At 33.8% G+C, this 21112-nt stretch overlaps 1 protein-coding gene across 4 annotated transcripts in view; it reads right to left on the bottom strand.

Annotated features, from left to right (window-relative positions):
• KRAS (KRAS proto-oncogene, GTPase) overlaps positions 1-21112 on the bottom strand; it is a 40927-nt gene that overhangs the window by 5036 nt on the left and 14779 nt on the right. For 2 of the 4 annotated variants that reach the window (XM_040488646.1, XM_040488644.1), the window contains exons 3-5: positions 12951-13129; positions 11279-11438; positions 2415-4278 (exon numbers count right to left, since the gene is read on the bottom strand). In XM_040488646.1, the coding sequence (XP_040344580.1) occupies positions 4159-4278; positions 11279-11438; positions 12951-13129 (459 nt within the window). In that variant the 3' untranslated portion in view covers positions 2415-4158. Of the gene's footprint in view, positions 1-2414; positions 4279-11278; positions 11439-12950; positions 13130-21112 lie in introns of those variants that run through there. The other 2 variants (XM_040488648.1, XM_040488645.1) reach the window with 2 other exon arrangements.

The raw sequence follows: 21112 nt of genomic DNA, 5'->3' as shown, positions 1-21112 counted from the left end.
AAGGCATTAGTTTCAATTCATATACTTAACATATAAAAAAGGAATTTGAATTGACCCCAAAGATAAGACACAATACTTTGAAACATGTAATACCTCTGACTTGTAGAGAAATGAGCTCAATCACTTAAATGGTGGTATAGTTATCAATTTGGAGGAAATTCTCTTTTATTTATTATTGTTTTACTTTCTGTTTAATTAATATATTACATATTCAAAAGTTTGCCATATAAAGCCAAATGCTGTATCTTCAAAGAAATTTCCACTTAGTCATTTTGGTAAATCTATTCCTGATCAAAGCAAGGTATATAAATAAATAATGGCTGAAAGTGATTTCAAGTAGAATAATTTTCAACCTAATAATTCATAAAGTGAAAAATGGCACTCTCAAAGTGGTAGATTTTAACCCTGCAATACTGAAATTATACAATTATAGAAATCAATTCCTGTTATGACCCCATTAAAAAACAAGCTAAATATAAAAGCAAAATTAAAAAATAAAAAAGTATGATCCTCTATGTACTTTAAAATCTGTGAGTAGTAATTCTTTTTAAAAAGCTACTAACCTACTGATGCTTTCAGAGACACTAGAGGGAGTCCTAGGAACAAATACTCAGCAAATAAAGTTATATAAATCAAGACACTTTAAATATAATGAAAACTGAATTTTTATTCATTTTAACCACTTCTGTTGAATATTCATATAAACACATTCATATAAGTTATTTATTTCTTGAAAATAAATTTAAACTTTAAAAATTTATCAGCGATATGATTTCTCCTTTACTACACTACAAAAATCTTCTACAATTAATATTTCAAAATAGTAAAATTAATTCAGGGCATTTTCATTTAAGTTACACTTAACTAATTTTCATAACAGATCTAAAAGAAAAATATTATATTTTTGAAGAAGTAAACACAGGGGCACCTGGGTGGCTTGGTCAGTTGGGTGTCCGACTCTCAATTTTGGCTCAGGTTATGATCTCACAGTTCGTGGGATTGAGCCCTGCATAGGGCTCTGTGCTGACAGTGTGGAGCCTGCTTGGGATTCTCTCTCTCCCTCTCTCTCTCTGCCCCTCCCACACATACACTTTCTCTCAAAATAAATAAATAAACTTAAAAAAAAAAAAAGTAAATACAGAGCAGGAATGAGAGGCTTGGTGAAGGTTTAAATAAGTAGTTATAGGATGAAAACCAGAATTATTTGGCACCTAAATGGCTTAGTGTGTTGAGCTACCAACTCTTGATTTCAGCTCAAGAGTGGGACTGAGCCCCACGTTCAGCTCCATGCTGAGTGTGGAGCCTGCTTTAGATTCTCTCTCCCTCTGCCCCTCTTCCCCACTCAAAAATGAAAATAAATGAACAAAATTAAAAAAAAAAAAAAACCACCAGAATTATCACATGAACAGCGATGAAAAGTCCAGGGGAAAAAGTCTCCAATAAAACCCCTAAATTGCACTCAATGATGTTCCCCACTTTCTGAAATCATTCATTACTGGCACAACATATGCTTTTCCTTCACCCAAAGGAGAGGAAAAGTGATAAAATATAACTTATCAGCCATACAATCAAGGCTTAATATATGTAAATCTTTATGCTAACCTTCTTAACACACAAAATGCAAAATCTTCCAACGATGTAATAAAGAACCATTATTTTATAATTCACCAACCCTTGACTAATTTATAATCATAAATGGTTATGAATGGTATGGAATCTTAAAAGAGGATCTAATCCAACTCCCCTACCCTTCACAAATTCCCTTTTATCACATATGCTTATGTAGCCTACTCCATTTCAACTACTTTTACAATGAAGAAAAATGGCAATGGTACTAAAACAGTGAAGCAGATAAAATGAAAAACTATGAGATGGATATAGAGAAGACACATTCTAAGTTAAAAACAATACTCAAGTATTTAGGGGACAATGAAAACAGAATGTGATAACATTACCATCTTCTAAGATTCTGACAAATAGTTTAGGTTAATATTGCACTCTTTCTTAATACTGAACTCTTATGTAACTTCTTAAAATTGAATAATTGCAATGATTAAGGAAAGGTTACAATTAATCAAAATGGACACTGAATTCCTTTTTTCCATATGGGAACTAGTCATTTTTATACACACATATATAAAGACAAAAAATTATCCCAGTAATTTTGTATAAACCCATCCATTTTAGGGGCACCTGGGTGGCTCAGTCGGTTAAGCGTCCGACTTCGGCTCAGGTCCTGATCTTGCAGTCCGTGAGTTCGAGCCCTGCGTCGGGCTCTGTGCTGATAGCTCAGAACCTGGAGCCTGCTTCTGATTCTGTGTCTCCCTCTCTCTCTGACCCTCCCACCATTCATGCTCTGTCTCTCTCTGTCTCAAAAATAAACCCATTCGTTTTAGGACTGAGAAAAACAAATTTGTATATATGTATTACTGTCAAATTAATTTTGTAAAAATATTTTTATTTAAAATTTTAAGTATTACCAAGTACACCTTTAAATAAAATGATATCCACGCCCACTGAAAAAAGCAAGGATTCAATTCATCATGCCCACTAATTATTTGACATTTACACTACAGAGTCACAAATTAGAAATCTTGGAAAAGTATATGCCTCCATCTTTGTTTTAAATAAAAATTAAAGTGTAAAATTTACTTTATTCTAAATAGCTCTACTTTTAAAAAAAGTTTTCAAATTGCATTGCAATGTTAAATTTTGCCACAATTTCTAAATTAAGATATTGCTCTATACAATGATACTCAAAGAATATTAAGAGTTCATAAATCTCAATAAAAATTAATGCCAGTCATGCTTTATTTCTTCTGAGTTTAGCAGATTAGTATACCATGTGTCTTTTGGGACTGAGTCTATTATTCAAATGTATGTTTTATGCTTTTGGGAGATACACTATTTCAGAACTCAAATCAATATAATAAAAACTACTGAGTGAAATATTTTTTGATCAAGACCAAATTTAATATGGGCTGGTTTAGAAAGGAAACTGAGAAATTCCACTCAGTAAATCCAAATGGGCAGCTACTGTATACGTAAATATGTATATACATAACTTAACGTTGTTAAATTATGGTCCTGCAAAGATTAAAAATACATGATTCTGGCTAAGATTCTACTGTTTGGGAATCAAACATAAAAGAGGTTATTTCAATTTAACATGCAAGCGTGTAACAGTTAAGAACAGTATATTGGATATTATGCCCATTTAAGGCTATAAAGATTCTTGGATAGTAGAGAATCATGAAAAAAGTGTTAGCTAATTAATATGACTATGGATAAGGATACGGGCATTCCAAACAAGAGCAACAGCCAAGACTCAAGGAAAGGTAAGGAATAACATGGTATTTTTTTTACATAGGACAAAACAAACAAAAAACCCTTCAGGCAAGGAGTTTTTAGGAATAAGGCCGAAGGTTAGAGGGGTAGGAAGATGTTACAGACATATATGTATAAACTGCTATGAAGTTTGAGATTTTATTCCATACGTAACAGGAAGTCAGTGACTGGACTTAAAGAAAAGACAATGACATTTCTTTTAAGTGTATCTCTTTGAATACACCGTGAATAAAGGCAGGAACAGGTAAACCAAATAAGTTATAACAGTCCCACCAAGAAATGATAGGGGCCTGAACTAATGATGTGATAAAAGTTGGAATGTAACATCAAAGGAAATTGTGGCTGCCTCCAAATGGGGGTGCAAAAGAGGAATATAAGAGTCATCCCAAGACTTTACCCAGGTTTCTTACTTGGGTAAAACAGTGATGGTGCTGCCACCAAGTTAGAGAACACAGGCAGAACAAGTATTTGCTTGCAGAATGTCCAAAAGAAAGAATACACTATAAGAGTGGGCCCTTCCCCACCTTCTGGGCCACTCTACCTTACTACTCTCTACAGTTTCTTTTTTTTTCTTCCTCTCTAGACCCAATGACAAATGTAGTATACAGCTATCAAAACTACATCAATTATAATTAATACACATTAGATTAAAAATAAGTGTAGTAATGATGGAAACAAACTACCAATTTCTTATCTTTCAATGCTGCCAATCCGAACCCCACACCCTAGGTAGTTCTAAAGTGGTTGCTACTTTGTTACCTCTGAAAGACATCTGGTTTCTGCCAAAATTAATATGCCGAACTTACCAGATTACATTACAATGCATTTTTTAATTTTCACACAGCCAGGAGTCTTTTCTTCTTTGTTGATTTTTTTCAATCTGTACTGTCGGATCTCTCTCACCAATGTATAAAAAGCATCCTCCACTCTCTGCATTGTAAAACACAACTTCTTTAAAGTCTGTTTCATTGGTAATTGTAATTTACTGGGACAGCCTTGTGCAAGAAGTTTGAAATTATGACCTTTACTTGAGAATTTCTTTTTAAAACAGACATCAGATTATTTAAAAAAAAAAAGTGGGGATGCAGTTTTAAAATATGGGCTTGAATCCTGGTTTGTTCTTTAAAATCATTTTTGTTTTGTAATGGAATTGGAATTTTTTAAAACAATTTAAATTAGTTATTAGGGTAGATCAGGAAAAACCTAGGACCTATATTAGTATTTGTGTATCCACTAATATAATTGTTATAGTTTGCTAGTCATGGAATTAATCAAAGCTTAAACTGAAGTTAGATTTAAATTATTTAACTTAGGAAAAACAAGCATCCCTGCATCTCTCACCCCTGCCCTATGTGAGGAAGGAGAAAAATGGTACAGAAGAGATATTTACACACACACACACACACACACACACACACACACACACACACACACCTCAAAATAAAGTTGGGTCAAGGGACTGGAATCTTGAGTTCTATCTTCAATTAAAACACTGTCCAGACCATTTCTAGGGTCCACAAGTGGATCGGAGATTGGGACTTTTGTAGCTACATTATTTAAATAAAAATGCTACATGAGGGCCATATACCATAATATGAAAACATCACAAATTGTTTAAAGTACACACACAGAATAGTAACAGTGCAGTTTGTTTCCTTATTAGAAAGAAGTCTTAAAAATAATTTTTAGAGCACTATCCAATTATATTGGTTTCATACCTTCCATTCTAATTTAAATACTCTACAGGGACAAAAGGGATTTCTGCTTAAGGCTACAGTGATAAAGCTATGATAACAAATCATGTATGGCCATATGGAGGCCAACAAAGTTTTTAATGTCTTTTCCAGTCCAGAAAAGTAAGCAGTAGCCAAAGGGGACAGAGTATTCAGTTAACTGTACTCCTAGTTTATCTAGAAAAACATACCACCAGAGTTGAAGCTTACATCTAAAAGATATACACAAATACTAATCCCCATGCAGTGCAAATTAACTTAAAAGATTAGTATTTGTGTTTATTATTCTAAAAGAAAATGAAGTATTTAGAAAGACTGGTATATTTTACTACACATTTAATTTTAAGCTTAATCTGTTTTTACTTTAAAAATTACTCACTAAGGGGGATTGGCCTATTTGAACTCTCTGGGATTGGTAACATCAGTCTTTCTATGAACCAAATGTGACAAAATGAACCCAGTACCTAGAAAGCTAATACATATCAAAAATATGATTTATAGTTTTAAGTTCAATCACACACAAAGAATTGGCCATTTAAATATTAACTGAAGTAAACCAACAACTAAGGCTTAATTTTTGCATGCAGAAGTTATCACACATTCATTGTCTATACTAGTTAAGGAAAAAAAAAAAGACACCTCAATTCTTTAGGGTATATTAATTTTTATAAATCACAAGAATATATATTAAGCACTGCTTCAGTAGAGTTCAATAATTTACCTTTAAAGTAAAACTTTAAAATTGATAAGATTAAGTTTTGTTAAGAGGCATTTAAATTTGCTGTTTATATATTAAAATGTACATCTCAAGTTATTTATCCCAGGCAGTGACATATTTCTATTCAGCTATCTAATACAAAAATCATTACAGCCCAAGAAAATTTGCATCTCTTTTTAAGTGGAATCAATTTACTCAACTAGCTAGCTAAGTCAACTACAAAATAAAAATCTCCAACTGTTTTCTGAAATTATTAAATATGTTGGTACTTTATAAATTAGATAGCCACTTGTGCCTGTATACAAATTTTTAAAAATTTTATATTTATCATTCTCAAGAGGGTGTATTTTTACTTTTTAAGTCCTTAAAATTTATCTATTACAAATTCTCATTAAATAAGATAAATAACTTAAGGCATTAAAATGACTTGTAAAATATGTAAACTGTAAAGTATGAGCTGGCATTTAAGATATTTTCATAAGTGATTCTCTTCGAGTTCAAAAATCAATGCAAGAAATTAAAATATAGACATATACACATAAAAATAAAACAAACCAGGTAAAAGCTCATATTTTTTAAGAATAAACTTTTACTTCTGTTTAAAAAAAGTTACAAAGTCAACAGAAAAGTAGTAAAAAAAAATGCTGGGGAGGGTAGGGGACAAGGTTTTGGTCTCCTACTAATTTAACAGAAGCAAGTTTTGATTGTAACTTATTTCTAAAATCATTTTGAACGTGTCTTACTTTTCAAGTGTGCACATTCCCATCACCAGTACAGGATATATGATTTTTGTTTCCAGCAATGCAGAGAGAGAACTGGAGGCCAATAATTAAAAAGAAGAGATTTCTACCCACCACCAAGAATTCAGTATTAGGGCCTCAGTGGCTAAGATTATTAATAGTGAGAAATAGTTATTCCAGAGTGACTCTGTTCACTTTTTATTTTTACTAATACAAAATTATATTAAATTTTAAAGAGTCAGTTATTTTCTCAGACTTAAATTACTTCTCATTTCTTAATAATATGCCTTAGAATCATACTGACATCAAGAGAACATTATTTATCCTTGTGTGTACCTTAAACCACTGGCACTAGCAAAGAACACTGGTTTCATACCCCAAAATGTGTAGCTAATTTTTAAAGACAAAGTGTAGCTGAATCAGATGTCCAATATCCACTGTGGCTAGCTGCTATAAGCTCTTAACTGGCACCCAATGATTTATTCTTAAAAATATGGCTCATTGCCACACATACTTACTAAACTTTCAGAACTGAAAATATTTATGTAAAACAGAGTGTACAATATGTATAATTTTTTCTTAAGTCAAGAGATTTGACAATAACTTCAGCTCAGCTATTATCTGAAAACACACCTGTGAGATTAAGGAAATAAGTGTATTCCACACCAGAAGTGGAACTGTCAACACACAGGATCACTCTATATCCTGGTGCCTATAATGCTTTCACTGAGCGATTTCATTTTACACAAGTTCCTGCTGAGTGGCTTATTATCAGCAAAAATTCTTGCAAACACTTTCAAGGAAATAACACTTCAAGTACTCTCAGTATAGACAGATGCAAGACTACTAGTTTTATTGGTGGACAGGCATGGGAGAAACTAGATGTATCCTAAAAAACAATTCTGTATTGCTTATTTTTCAAGAAACCTTGCTAAACTATAGTCCATCTCAGGTACTACTGAAATGCAGCAAAACCACTACATAGGAGGTTATGCATGGAGCACAGCAGGTGCTCAGTAACTATTTTATTTTTAACTTGTAAAAAGTTAAAGTTCAAGATATTTATCTCACGTACACAAACTCAACTACAGACTATTAAAGAGAAATATGCCACATGAGGAGTTCCTTATTTGGTTTGCTTTAAAACAATTTGGTCAAAAGTTTTCTTTAATGGAGGTCTTCTCACAACTAATTTTAACTATCTAGAAATTAACAACAAAAGCCAGAAATTAATCACTCAACATTTTTAAGTTTGTAAAACTAATTTTCCCGTTATACTCAAATTGAGACCTCCAGAAAGCAAAAAAGCTGAATCAGGAGTAGCAGATATGCTAAGAATTCTGCTTCTGTCATCCACTTTACTGAATACTCCCCAATTCTGATTTTAGCAGACTGAAAAACACACATCTGATTACCATGGTGTCAATGTTTTGGTTTCAACAGTCTTTGCCAAAACTGCATCTACTGCCCAATGAGGCCAGAAAAATCTGGGAATTACTAAACTACCCAGATAAATGTGAACTAGGGGTAGCAGTATTTATATACTAGGAACATAGGGACCACATAAAGCATACTAGCAGAAAATAAAAATTACGCTGGCCTTTCAGATGTAGACGAAAATATTGTAAAAAAAAATATATAGAATTCATTATATTCTAGCCTATATGATGGGCTTTTTAAATTACAAAGTAATTTATTTCATAAGATACACAGTCTGCAATCCTGTCTTAAAAAGTACTAGAGTAAAACTCCTATTTCCCTTTCACAGAATATGTAAGTTTTATTTTAAAATTACTAATGTTAGCCTGTAAATTTCAAGTCAAAAGTCTGACCTAACTTCTAGCATCTAATCAAACAATACAGTTCCCCAGAGAATCAGGGATCAGCACACTACAGCCCGCAAGCCAAATGCAGCCATAGCCTATTTCTTGTACTGGCCACAGCTAATAATTATTTTTGCATTTTTAAAGGGTTATAAGAAAAAAAATTGCAACAGATACCACTTGTGGCCTCCAAAGCTTAAAATAACTTATCTAGTCCTTCTAAATGAATGTCTTATTCCTATTAACTTGACTTATAATTGTTTGGTGTTTGTGTTTTAGGTTCATGCTCAAGACTAAAACTTAGGGCATGAAACAAACAGCTGCTGATAAAATGCAACAAGAGTATATGTAATTATTTTGTTCAAACAGCAAATAAATAATAGCAGATGAGTAACAAAATACTCTGCAGAAAACAGGGATTCAAATTTTCACAGAAACTGGAAATATAAATTTTTAAAAATTTTATATATTTTATAACCTCCACAATTACTTGGAATAGCTCTTTAAAGTCTTTCAAAAGCATGCAAATATCAAATTAATTTCAGCAGAGGAAGATTAATAAATTTTTGAAAGGCAAATCAACAAGTCCATGAAATAAAAAGAAGTCAAAGATCAGAAACTAAAATATCTAAGCTATAGTTTAGCAACATAAATTATATAAAGATATGATAGGTTATAAATATACGAAAAGTTGAATGTTAGAGGAAATAAAGTACTACAAGTATGCCTTTGTATTACTCTGTATGTTAATTAGACAATCTCTATATAAATATCTACAAAGCAAATTTAAATTAATCTACTTCCATATCATATATACTACATTCACCTTCCCTACCTCCCCCCATAAGAAAACTTATTAAAAAAAACCTACAAATCTACTTTAAAAGGAATCCAGGTAATTTTCGGATTAATTATGAATGCTGTGGTCTAGCAAAGCATTAACATCAAACACTAAGAACAAACTAGTACTTCTTAGGTAGTAACCATACATGACACACAGCTAAAAGGCTCTTATCATTGAGAAGCAGAGGGCAACATTGTTGAAATAACAAGATGACTCCCTTTTACCCTGTTCTGTGTTGTCGCCTACCCCAAGTGTGGTCCACATACCAAATATCAGCATCACCTGAGAGCCTGTTAGAAATGCAGGATCACAGGTCCCAACCTGAACCCACGGATTAGAATCTGGATTTGAATAAGAAGCCCGGTCAATTCATATGCATTATTAAAGGATGAGTAGCCCTGCTCTATTTGCAAACCTTTATAACATTAGGCAATAATCTCAGATTTTTTTTTTTTGTAAAATGTGAACTAAAATATTAACTAATGTTGTCTAAAAAGTATCTTTTAAAAGTTACAAATAATGCAAGTTAATAAAATGTTAATGGTATGGTTTAGTAGTAGGCAGTATGTTTACAAACGTCTTCAATAACATTCCTTCAATTTTACCTTTGCAAAATATGTTTTTTGAGTACTTCCTCTATAAGGGAAATCAAGAAGTCTGGTTAGAGAAAATCAGTAAAAAGAAGACAGAAACCAAACTCTTCCCAGTCTTTGGGACCCGGGAATAGATTTGAATGAAATCTTAACTCCTCTGAAATAAAGTGAAGTGCTATATACCAACTTCTTTCTTGAACCTGTAAGTCAGGTTTTAGAATGAGATATTTATACTATAATCAAACCACAGAAATTCAGCTTTTAATCCTCCCAAAAAACTTAAAATAGAATTCATTGTTTTTTCAGTGTGTATAAATTTGTACAGCCATGAAGCAGTACATAAGCTTTTCCACTAGGGAAACAGACATACACACTAGCTGAATAATGGTTTACTTCAAAATATTTACACCTTTACAAAATTGAGTGAAAGTTTTCCAATACCTGTTTTTATAAGTTTAACCTGTTTTATATGTAATGAGTTGTTCATCAATTTTCTTAACTCCTAGCATTACAGAAGTTAAATTCCACAAAACTGTTTTTCTGGGTTCACAGATACATGTAACGAGCAAAACCCAAAATAAACGTTCGTCTTGTATGGAACATAAATTGATCAATTTCTTAGTATATGAAAATTATATTCCATCATATCCTTATGTATTCCTTTCTAGAATTTTTTTTCTGTATGTTAAACTCTCATTTCACACAAATAGGTTACATAATGTACCTGAAATTATTTTATTTCACTTAGAGAAAAAGTTACTTTTAAAAATGAAGATAATTTTTGAAAAAATTCAGGGTCAATCTGGCATTAATTTTTGTCAGAGCAACAGAGCAAATGAATAACTGAGAATTTCCATTTACTTTCTAAATATCCATCCTCTTGCTTTAATAAAAACTTTCTCCAAAAATAAATATATCCTTTAAAAAAAGTCTACAGAAGTAAAATTCTTCAAAGACAACACAATTTAATCTAGAAATACATGACCTAATACTCTTCAAAACACTTCTAAAATAGGAAACTCAGCATTTGTTCCCCTGTTCTTTGACTTTATAAATATAACAGTTAAAAAAAAATTCCCACATTTCTTGAATGCTGAATGTAAGATGTGCTGAGTTTAAGAGAAATGTTCAATGTGGAAAGAAACCAAAGCCAAAAGTAATACCATGGACACTGGATTAAGAAATGCTGCCCTTTCATACCCTTAAAAGAACATTTACCAAGTAAACATTGTTTTTTTTTTTTCCTATTTTAGCATAATGGAAAGAAAAAACTAAATTATATTAAATAATATAACAGTTATGCTATCAGGCATGTACATTTATCAATGCTCTTGCCCTCCTGCCCTCAAAATGATGTTACTAGAATATACGTTAGCAAATTATGATTAATGATTAAAATTATCTGATACAGTTTGCACAGAATAGATACTGATTACTATATTGATTACTATATTACATATTGATTACAATTTCACTTACCTGTCTTGTCTTTGCTGATGTTTCAATAAAAGGAATTCCATAACTTCTTGCTAAGTCCTGAGCCTGTTTCGTATCTACTGTTCTAGAAGGCAAATCACATTTATTTCCTACTAGGACCATAGGTACATCTTCAGAGTCTTTAACTCTTTTTATTTGTTCTCTGGGGAGGAAAAAAAAAGTTACAGTGGAGACATTAGTAACAAAAAAAAAAAAAATCTTTCAAAAATTGTCCATAATTTTCTTATAAAATATGGCTGAAAGAAGACATTTAATGTAATTCCTAGTTTCCACCACACCAAATTTTCCTTGCTTCTTCATCTAGTTATTTTTTTTCTCCATTTTAAACAGAGAATTTCTGTGTCTCTTAAAAGATAAAATATCCACAAATATAGGAAAACTACAATCTAATAGGTTCAAACGCAGGTAGGTCACAATGATAAAACAGAAAATATTGAAAAATTTTAAGCCAAAAAAGTGCTATACCTAATTTTTAAAATTATAACCTTAGAAACATATCCTGTATATGTTATTAAATGTGTATGTACAAAATTTAAAATGTTTATACAAAAACATAAATTACGATACTGACCTAATTGTCACATACCTTTCTCAAAAAAGAGACCACCAAGGTGGAAAGGTTCTGATTTCTACGTGGACAACACTGATGTTACTATACTGTTTATTCTGTTAAAAGTCCTTCTAAGGTTTTTTGTTTTTTGATTTTTCTTTCCCAAGAAGATGTGCATAAACTTTAAATTTGGGGTAAAATTATATTCCTTCACAATTTTGGGTTAATTTCAAAGATACAGCATGGAGGAAGAAGCAAGACAACAGAGTTAGAACTGGTTCAGATTCCCAGTTCCTCTACTCATTAGCTAAGTAAACTTTATAGCTTAACAAACATATTGACACCTATTTACTATTCTACAAAAACATTGTCACCCACTCAAATTTCTTTTTCTCTATTACCAGACTACAAGGAAAACATGCTGTAAGAAATGTATTAGGTAAAATGTTAAACCTCTTAACTGGGCTAACTCACTGTTATAAAACATAGCTAATGAATGGGATGTTTAATATGCACTTTTTTGAAAACTGGACATCATCAAAGCAATAGAATATAAACTATATTTAATGCAATGATTCTTTTAAAGAAGTCAATTTTATGTAGATTTGTCAGATTCTTTATGAAGTGTAATTTTTCTAGTATTTGAATCTTTCACTGCTTCAGTTTGTTTTTCTTAACTATCTAAAGCCAATGTTTATCCAATTACAAGAAATTCTACACCAAATATACTCAATTATTTTTAAGGCTATTTGAGTGGTACCACCTCAATTACCTTTTCGTATTTTTGTTGATGGTTTTCATTTTTATCATGGCTCTACCTTAAGGCCCTGTGACCCTAGTGTACAGTGATTAAGAGCACAGGTTTTGAAGTCAAACAAGCCTAAGTTTCAATTCCAGCACTGCCATCTACGCAATCTGGAACAAGTTACTCAACTGCTCTAATCCTCAAGAACTTCATTTGTAAAACAGGGATATAATGCCTACCTCATTATTATTTTAAAATTCAAATTAGATAATTAGCGGATGGTAGTCAGCAAAGACTCAGGAAATGAAGGATATAAATAATTACTCCTCAATGTCATTTTATTATCAATTTAAACCCACCTATAGTGGTGAATATCTTCAAATGATTTAGTATTATTTATGGCAAATACACAAAGAAAGCCCTCCCCAGTCCTCATGTACTGGTCCCTCATTGCACTGTACTCCTCTTGACCTGCTGTGTCGAGAATATCCAAGAGACAGGTTTCTCCATCAATTACTACTTGTTTCCTGTAGGAATCCTGAGAAGGGAGAAACACAGTCTGGATTATTATGGTGCACCTTTTACTTTTAAAAAGGTGTTATGCACAACTCAACAACAAAAAGACAACCCAATTCAAAACTGGGCAAAGGGCCCTTCTTCCTCAGAAGAATATACATCAATGGCCATTACACACATGAAAAGACGCTCAACACATCATTATGGAAATGCAAATCAAAACCACAAGCAGCTACCATTTCACACCCATTAGGATGGCTATTATTTTTTTTAACTTTATTTATTTTCAGAGAAAGAGCATGAGCAGGGGAGGGGCAAAGAGAGAGGGAGAAAGAGAATCCTAAGCAGGCTCCACACTGTCAGCGAACAGCCTGATGTGGGGTTTGATCCCATGAACCAAACCGTGAGATCATGACCTGAGCCAAAATCAAGAGTTAGATACCACCCAGGATGGTTATTATTTAAAAAAAAAAAAAAAAAAAGGAAAACAAGTGTTAGCAAGGATGTGGAGAAACTGGAAACTTTATACATTGCTGGTAGGAATGGAAAATGGTGAAGCCACTGTGGAAAATAGTTTGGCAGTTCCTCAACAAGTTTAACAGAATTACCATATGATCCATCAATTCTGCTTCTACATATATAACCAAAAGAATTAAAGCAGGAAATCAAACAGATACTTGTATGCCAATGTTCATCACAGCATTATTTACAATAGCCAAAACGTAGAATATATATATACACAGTGGAATTTTATTCAGCCATAAAAAGAAATGAAATTCTGACATATGTTACAATATAAAAGAAACTTGCAAAACATTGTGTTAAGTGAAATAAGCCACACAAAAAGGCAAATATCTATGATTCCACTTACATGAGATACCTAAAATAAGTAAAGTCATAGAGACAAAGAGTAGAATAGAGGTTATACCAGACACGGAGAGAGGGGATTTTATTGTTTAATGGGCACAGAGTCTCAGTTTGGGATGATGAAAAACTTCTGGAAACAGAGCTAATGGCTGCTCAACATTGTGAATTTACTTAATGACACTGAATTGTACATTCAAGAATGGCTGCAATGATATATAAAATATATATTATATATAAGATACATACACCATACCACAATTTAAAAAAAAGATTTATAAAAAAGTGTTATACAGAGATTCAACAATGCAAGTATTCATATTATTAACAAAATGACCCGAATATTCTATTATTTTTTTTTTAATGTTTATTTTTGAGAGTGAGAGAGAGAGAGAGAGAGAAACAGGACAGAGTGTGAACGGGGGAGGGGCAAGAGAGGGAGACACAGAATTCGAAGCAGGCTCCAGGCTCTGAGCTGTCAGCACAGAGCCCGACGCGGGGCTCAAACTCACAAACCGCGAGAGCATGACCTGAGCTGAAGTCGGATGCTTAACTGACTGAGCCACCCAGGTGCCCCCCCCCCATGCTCTATTAAAGAAAATAATTATTACAGAAATGGGAGAGCTCTACCAACTCTGTTATTCAGGATGATTTAGAATGGCAAAAAAAATCAATTTACAAATAATTGTCACGCATTTATTTACTTAACAGTCAAAAGAATACATTAAGAGCAAGGTCAGTACTGAGGATTTTGATGCACTTATCCATTTCTGAAATCCTGGAAATATCAACAGCCAGATAGATACTATGATAACTCTAGACAGCATGACTGCTTTATCTGCAAATTCTGTGGGGCCTCTATTAAAAGGGGCATCAAGAAAGGGAGGGAGAAAGATGAATATCTTAAAGAGATTTTGCAACTCTAAGACTGAATAAAGGAAAGGGAGTAGATAACATTATAGAATATTAAAATGAAAATTTTATTTTCCTCTGACTTTTGATTAATACTTAAGACTTCATGTACTTTCTGCCAAAATAGGACTAAAAAAAAAAAGGGAAAGGGACGGTGCAAGGTGAAGTCATGGAATAAGAGGGAGGGCTGAAAATGGGTATAAAGTGTAAACCAAGGACTTATTGTTTCTTATTGTTCCACATGTGGGCTATAGTATTAAAGTGCCCTTAGTTCATGAATTACTACATAGGCCATTCTATCATTAAAGAAAAAGAATAGTCATTAAAAATGTTTTTGGTAAAATATTTGAAAATTCATTATAGAACACAAAGACATATATGTGTAGCATGATCCCAAATATACGAATATATCTATATGCATGTATCTGTATGTATTATTTTAAAACTGGTGATATATACACCAAAATGTTAAAAGGCTATGTTTTTGATAAAGAAATACCTATCTTTTTTTTTGGTACTAGATGCTACATTAAACATATTCCTTTCTATGACTTTTAATTTTTTCTTAATGCATTGAAATCTTTTTTTTTAAGTTTATTTGTTTATTTTGAGAGAGAGAGAAAGAGACAGTACGAGTGGGGGAGGGCAGAGAGAAAGAGGGTGAGAGAGAATCCCAAGCAGGCTCCATGCTGTTAGTGGGGCTCATGAACCGTGAGATCATGACCTGAGCTGAAAAACCAAGAGTCAGATGCTTAACCAGATGAGGCACCCCTATGACTTTTAATTTAAAATTTTTTTTAATGTTTATTTATTTTTGAGAGAGACAGACAGTGAACAGGGGAAGGGCAGAGAAAGAGGGAGACACAGAATCCAAAACAGGCTCTAGGCTCTGAGCTGCCAGCAGAGCCTGACGCGGGGCTCAAACTCACGAACCGTGAGATCATGACCTGAGCTCAAGTTGGACGCCCAACCAACTGAGCCACCCAGGCACCCCCAACCTTTTTTGTTTTTTAATTTTTTTTTCCCTATGACTTTCAATTTTAAAAGTGTGAAAGACTACCATATTAGACTATGATGTCATGGTTATCTTTTAAAGTAACTATATTTTCCAAATTGTCTATAATAAAATGAATTATCTCTTCAGAGAGAAAAAAAGGAGGGGTATCGATTTTTTTTAATGTTTTTTTTTTTTAATTTATTTTTGACAGAGAGAGAGAGAGACAGAGCATGAGTGGGGGAGGGTCAGAGAGAGGGAGACACAGAATCCGAAACAGGCTCCAGGCTCCAAGCTGTCAGCACAGAGCCCGACGCGAGGCTCGAACCGACGGACCGCGAGATCATGACCTGAGACAAAGTCGGACGCTCAACCGACTGAGCCACCCAGGCGCCACCCCACCTTTTTTTTTTAAATGTTTATTTTTGAGAGACAGAGAGCATGAGCAGGAGAGGAACAGAGAGAGGGGGAGACAGAGAATCCAAAGCAGGCTCCAGGCTCTGAGCTGTCAGGACAAAGCCTGACATGGGGCTCGAACCCACAAACTGTGAGATCATGACATAAGCTGATGGACACTTAACTGACTAAGCCACCCAGGTGCCCAGGATGGGTATTGATTTTCTAAAAAAGAAGCTTCTTACTAAAGATTTGAACATCTGGTTGGATTTTTAAAGCCTATTCCTTTAACTAAGTACTTGAAAGAACTCCTGTATATTATAAATTGAAAACCAGTATTTTTGAAATGTGATGGAAGAGCAGGAATTGAGAGTAAAGTACAGTGTCTTAGTCAATCCGTTCGTTAGCCAGGTGTAGCTACAGATGAAAGACTTTCCTTACCTATTGCTATCACCTCACATTCTTCACTTACCAATTCTAACTTAGGTTAACCTTAGAGTTGAAAGTTTACGGGGCGCCTGGGTGGCGCAGTCGGTTAAGCGTCCGACTTCAGCCAGGTCACGATCTCACGGTCCGTGAGTTCGAGCCCCGCGTCAGGCTCTGGGCTGATGGCTCGGAGCCTGGAGCCTGTTTCCGATTCTGTGTCTCCCTCTCTCTCTGCCCCTCCCCCGTTCATGCTCTGTCTCTGTCCCATAAATAAATAAAAAACGTTGAAAAAAAAAATTTTAAAAAAATAAAAAAAAAAGAAAGTTTACTTAGTCTTCACATCTAACAATTTCTACCAATAATAAAGTTAAGGACCATAGTCTTCTGGAGCCACCAAAATCTATACCTAATGTGTGGCTGGGGGATTACTCACCATCTGTCCACATAGAATTCCTCCAAGATGTACCTCAGTGATTCCCATCTATAAATTTTTTAGACATTTTGCATTTTTGATGAATACTCCATCAAAGGGACCGAGAAACTGGAAAAGCAGTCCCTATTTACTCATGTATTTCATTCCCATTATCTTTTCCCTTCTAAACCCTAACAAAATTGCCAGCAAAGTTAGGAGTCACATTTAGTTACTGAAAAAAGTAATCTACAACCTACTTATGTGCAATGGAGTAGAATATCCTGATTAGGAATAATAGATTTAGGTTAGAAATTCAGTATTTCCAAAGCTAATTTTAACTACAGTCATCCTTAGAAGTGCAATCAGTCACTGAGCTATATAAAAAGGCAGTGCAACTTGGCAGAAGCTTAAGAACAAAGTGTTAAATGATGAAGTATACAAAGCAGAAAGCAAGCAAAAATGATATATAAATACTAAAGATTTTGTTCTAACTTCAGGTTAGCCATAAGAAAAGAAATATATGGAGGTAGAAAAAATTTACATCAATGAAGACTCTTTCCCAAGATTAGAGTCTAAGGGTTCAGCAAACTACTGGCCCACAGGCCAAATTCTGCCCACCTGTTTTTTCATGGCCCACCAGCTAAGAATAGTTTTTATGCTTTTAAATGGTTATTAAAAAAAAAAAAAAGAAGCAAAGATTATGCAACAAAGACCAATGTGACCCTTTAGAGAAAAGTTTACCAACCCCTGCTCTAAGCTAATAAAATAACTTCACAAATCTGAAGTATTCTCAACTAATATTATTTGTTCTTTTCATCTATAAAAAAAAAATCACCACTTTGTAAAAGTACAAGTTATCAAAGCCTAACCAATTTAAAAACATAGGTTCTGTAATGAAACCAGTTAAGAATGAAGCACGAAAAAGATCAAGACTTTACTTTTTTCAAAATTTTTACTTTTTTTTTAAGTTTTATTTATTTATTTTGAGAGAGAGAAAGAACATGCAGGAGCAGGGCGAGGGCAGACAAAGAGGGAAAGAGAGAATCCCAAGCAGGCTCTGCGCTATCAGCACAGAGCCTGATGAGGGGCTCGATCCCAAGAACTACAAGATCATGACCTAAGCCAAAACCAAGAGCCAGATGCTTAACCAACTGAGCCACCCTGGCACCCCTACTTTTTTGTTTTTAAAGTAAGCTCTATGTCCAGTATGGGGCTCAAACTCATGGTCCTGCTGAGATCAAGGGTCCCATGCTCTACCAACTGAGCCAGCCAGGTGCCAGAAGACTTTACATTTTTCATGAGTATTATTTCCAGCCTTTCAAAGAGAATAAACTTTCATATCAGGTACATAGGTTACTAACATCCTTTGCAAATGAGGATAAAGCCACTTAAATTAATTCAACATAATAAAATGAACGAAAGTTATTCCATAAATTTCCCTTCACTCCTGGCCAAAGTGCTATTTTTTAATTTACTGAAATACTGAAATACTAAATGAAATCTACCATGCTGGAAAAAGTTAATCGTAGATAGTAGTTCATCGTAGTTATCTGGCGATAACAATAAACAGGCACAATCCTTTTGGAAAGCAATTACGATATTTACCAAGAGCTATACAAATGTTCACAGCCTTTGACAAAATAATACCCCTTCTGGTAAATGTGCTAAGGAAAAAGGGTTTATTTATTTATTTTTTTAATGACAGTGAAAATAGACATATACCTAAAATGGCATCCTAAGATGTCTTACAAAGAAAGATTACATAGGCATTTAATACTGACTCACAACCTTATGCCATTTATCTGTTTTCAAAATATACTTCAAATCCAAGCATCGACCACCACCACTACCATCCCCTTAGTCCATGACAACTATTTGGTCTCATGCAATTTCTTACAACTGCTTCCTAGCAGGGATCCCTATTGTTACTCTTAAGATATGTTCTCCACAGAGCAGCTAGTGATCGTTTTTAAATGTCAGCTAAATCATGTCACTCGCTTGCTTAAAGTCTTCTAATAGCATCCCTTCCTTTTTATTTTTTTTAAAATTTTTTTTTCAACGTTTTTTATTTATTTTTGGGACAGAGAGAGACAGAGCATGAACGGGGGAGGGGCAGAGAGAGAGGGAAACACAGAATCGGAAACAGGCTCCAGGCCCTGAGCCATCAGCCCAGAGCCTGACGCGGGGCTCAAACTCACGGACCGCGAGATCGTGACCTGGCTGAAGTCGGACGCTTAACCGACTGCGCCACCCAGGCGCCCGCATCCCTTCCTTTTTAAAAATAAAATCCAAAGGGCTTACCACTTCTTCAGCACCTCTGTATTTCCTTCACAGCATGTATTATAATTTGTAACTATGGGTTTTTTTTTTTGTTTAATTGTTTAATTACTATCTATATACCATCCATAATGGTTGGGGCACACATCTGCTCTGCTCACCACTATACACCTCATGTGTAAAGTCTTGAATACAGTGGGTAATCAGTACTGTCTGTTAAATAAATGAATGAATCCATTCAATGTAAATAAATGCACACACTATAACACAGTCTTCTACAAATAAGCACAAGTTTAAGATACTGTAAATTATATTAGAACAATGAAGTTGTAAATTTTAAAATTATATCAAGACTCCTAATAAATGTATTCAAGCAACTTTCATATAATATGAAAGCTTTAATGTAAAAATACAAACAAAAAAATATGTAAGAAAGATTTAAAAACATTTATGGGAGGGAAGAGAGTAAGACTACAGAGATCACAGGGGCCTTTAACTGTATTAAGTTTTGTATCTTGAAAAAGAAAAAGGATCTACACCAAATGTGGCAGAATGTTAAGATATGTAAAAGCTGGTTGGTGCACACATTGTGTTCAGTATCAAATTTTCCATACAACATTAAGAGTGTACCAGCTTCATCATCACTCACTAACAATAGATTTTATACTTTTATTTTTCTTTAAATTTCTGTCTGTTTATTAAGCTAAAAATTCTTACTGTTTTAATATCCATTTCTTTGAGGACTAATAATGTTATATAGGATTTTTTCATATTTCCATATTTACTCCCATCACATGTGTCCTTTGCCCACTTGGAATTTTCATCTTTTTTTTGCACTGACTTGTATAATTTTTTAAAAGTGTTTTCAAGTTTGTTAAAACACCTTTAAATGCTGTTTTATGCATAGAAATTTATCTGTAGAACCATTAGAGGAATTTGAGAATTAAGACTAAATCATTCAAGATGAGATAAACTCATGGACCAAGACATCACTTTGTCAATTTTCTATTATAATTAATAGTAACCAAGTTACTCAGTATGTTCACCTTTTAACACACTCAATTTAGTTTTCCAACTCAGGCAGTGAACCCCTGACATGGGAAGACACCATAGTAAACAACAACAAAACAGTATTCAGATACTGTGATAAGCATATTATAATCATTAACCCATTTAATCTCCTTCTTCATGCTGCTGATTCCATCAGATGCTCTTGTAAACATGAACAGGACTGCTGAAAATGTGAGCTAAAGTATTATTTGGGGATTTACTTTTGAAAAACATTTTTTTTAACCTTTATTTATTTTTGAGACAGAGAGAGACAGAGCATGAATGGGGGAGGGTCAGAGAGAGGGAGACACAGAATCTGAAACAGGCTCCAGGCTCTGAGCTGTCAGCACAGAGCCCGACGTGGGGCTCGAACCCACAGACCGCGAGATCATGACCTGAGCTGAAGTCGGACGCTTAACCGACTGAGCCGCCCAGGCGCCCCTTGAAATGTTTAATAAGGTTTTCTTAATGCATTAAGTACCATAAGTACTTTTCACATACTACTAAATAACATCTATAGGAAGAAATGAGAAACTCACTTTTACTCCTTTAATGCTCAAGTATTTTGCTACTCTTCCAAAAGATTATTTGCATCCATCATAGAATAATGTGGTCCACACTACTGGTTATAAGCCATCAAAGATTGTTATAGAAAGCTAGTTCTCAAAGACAGC

Source organism: Herpailurus yagouaroundi, unplaced genomic scaffold (genome assembly GCF_014898765.1).
Source record: "Herpailurus yagouaroundi ecotype Mexico unplaced genomic scaffold, PumYag 166, whole genome shotgun sequence".
Taxonomy (NCBI): Eukaryota; Metazoa; Chordata; class Mammalia; order Carnivora; family Felidae; genus Herpailurus; species Herpailurus yagouaroundi.
This window is presented reverse-complemented; position numbering and strand designations above follow the sequence as displayed.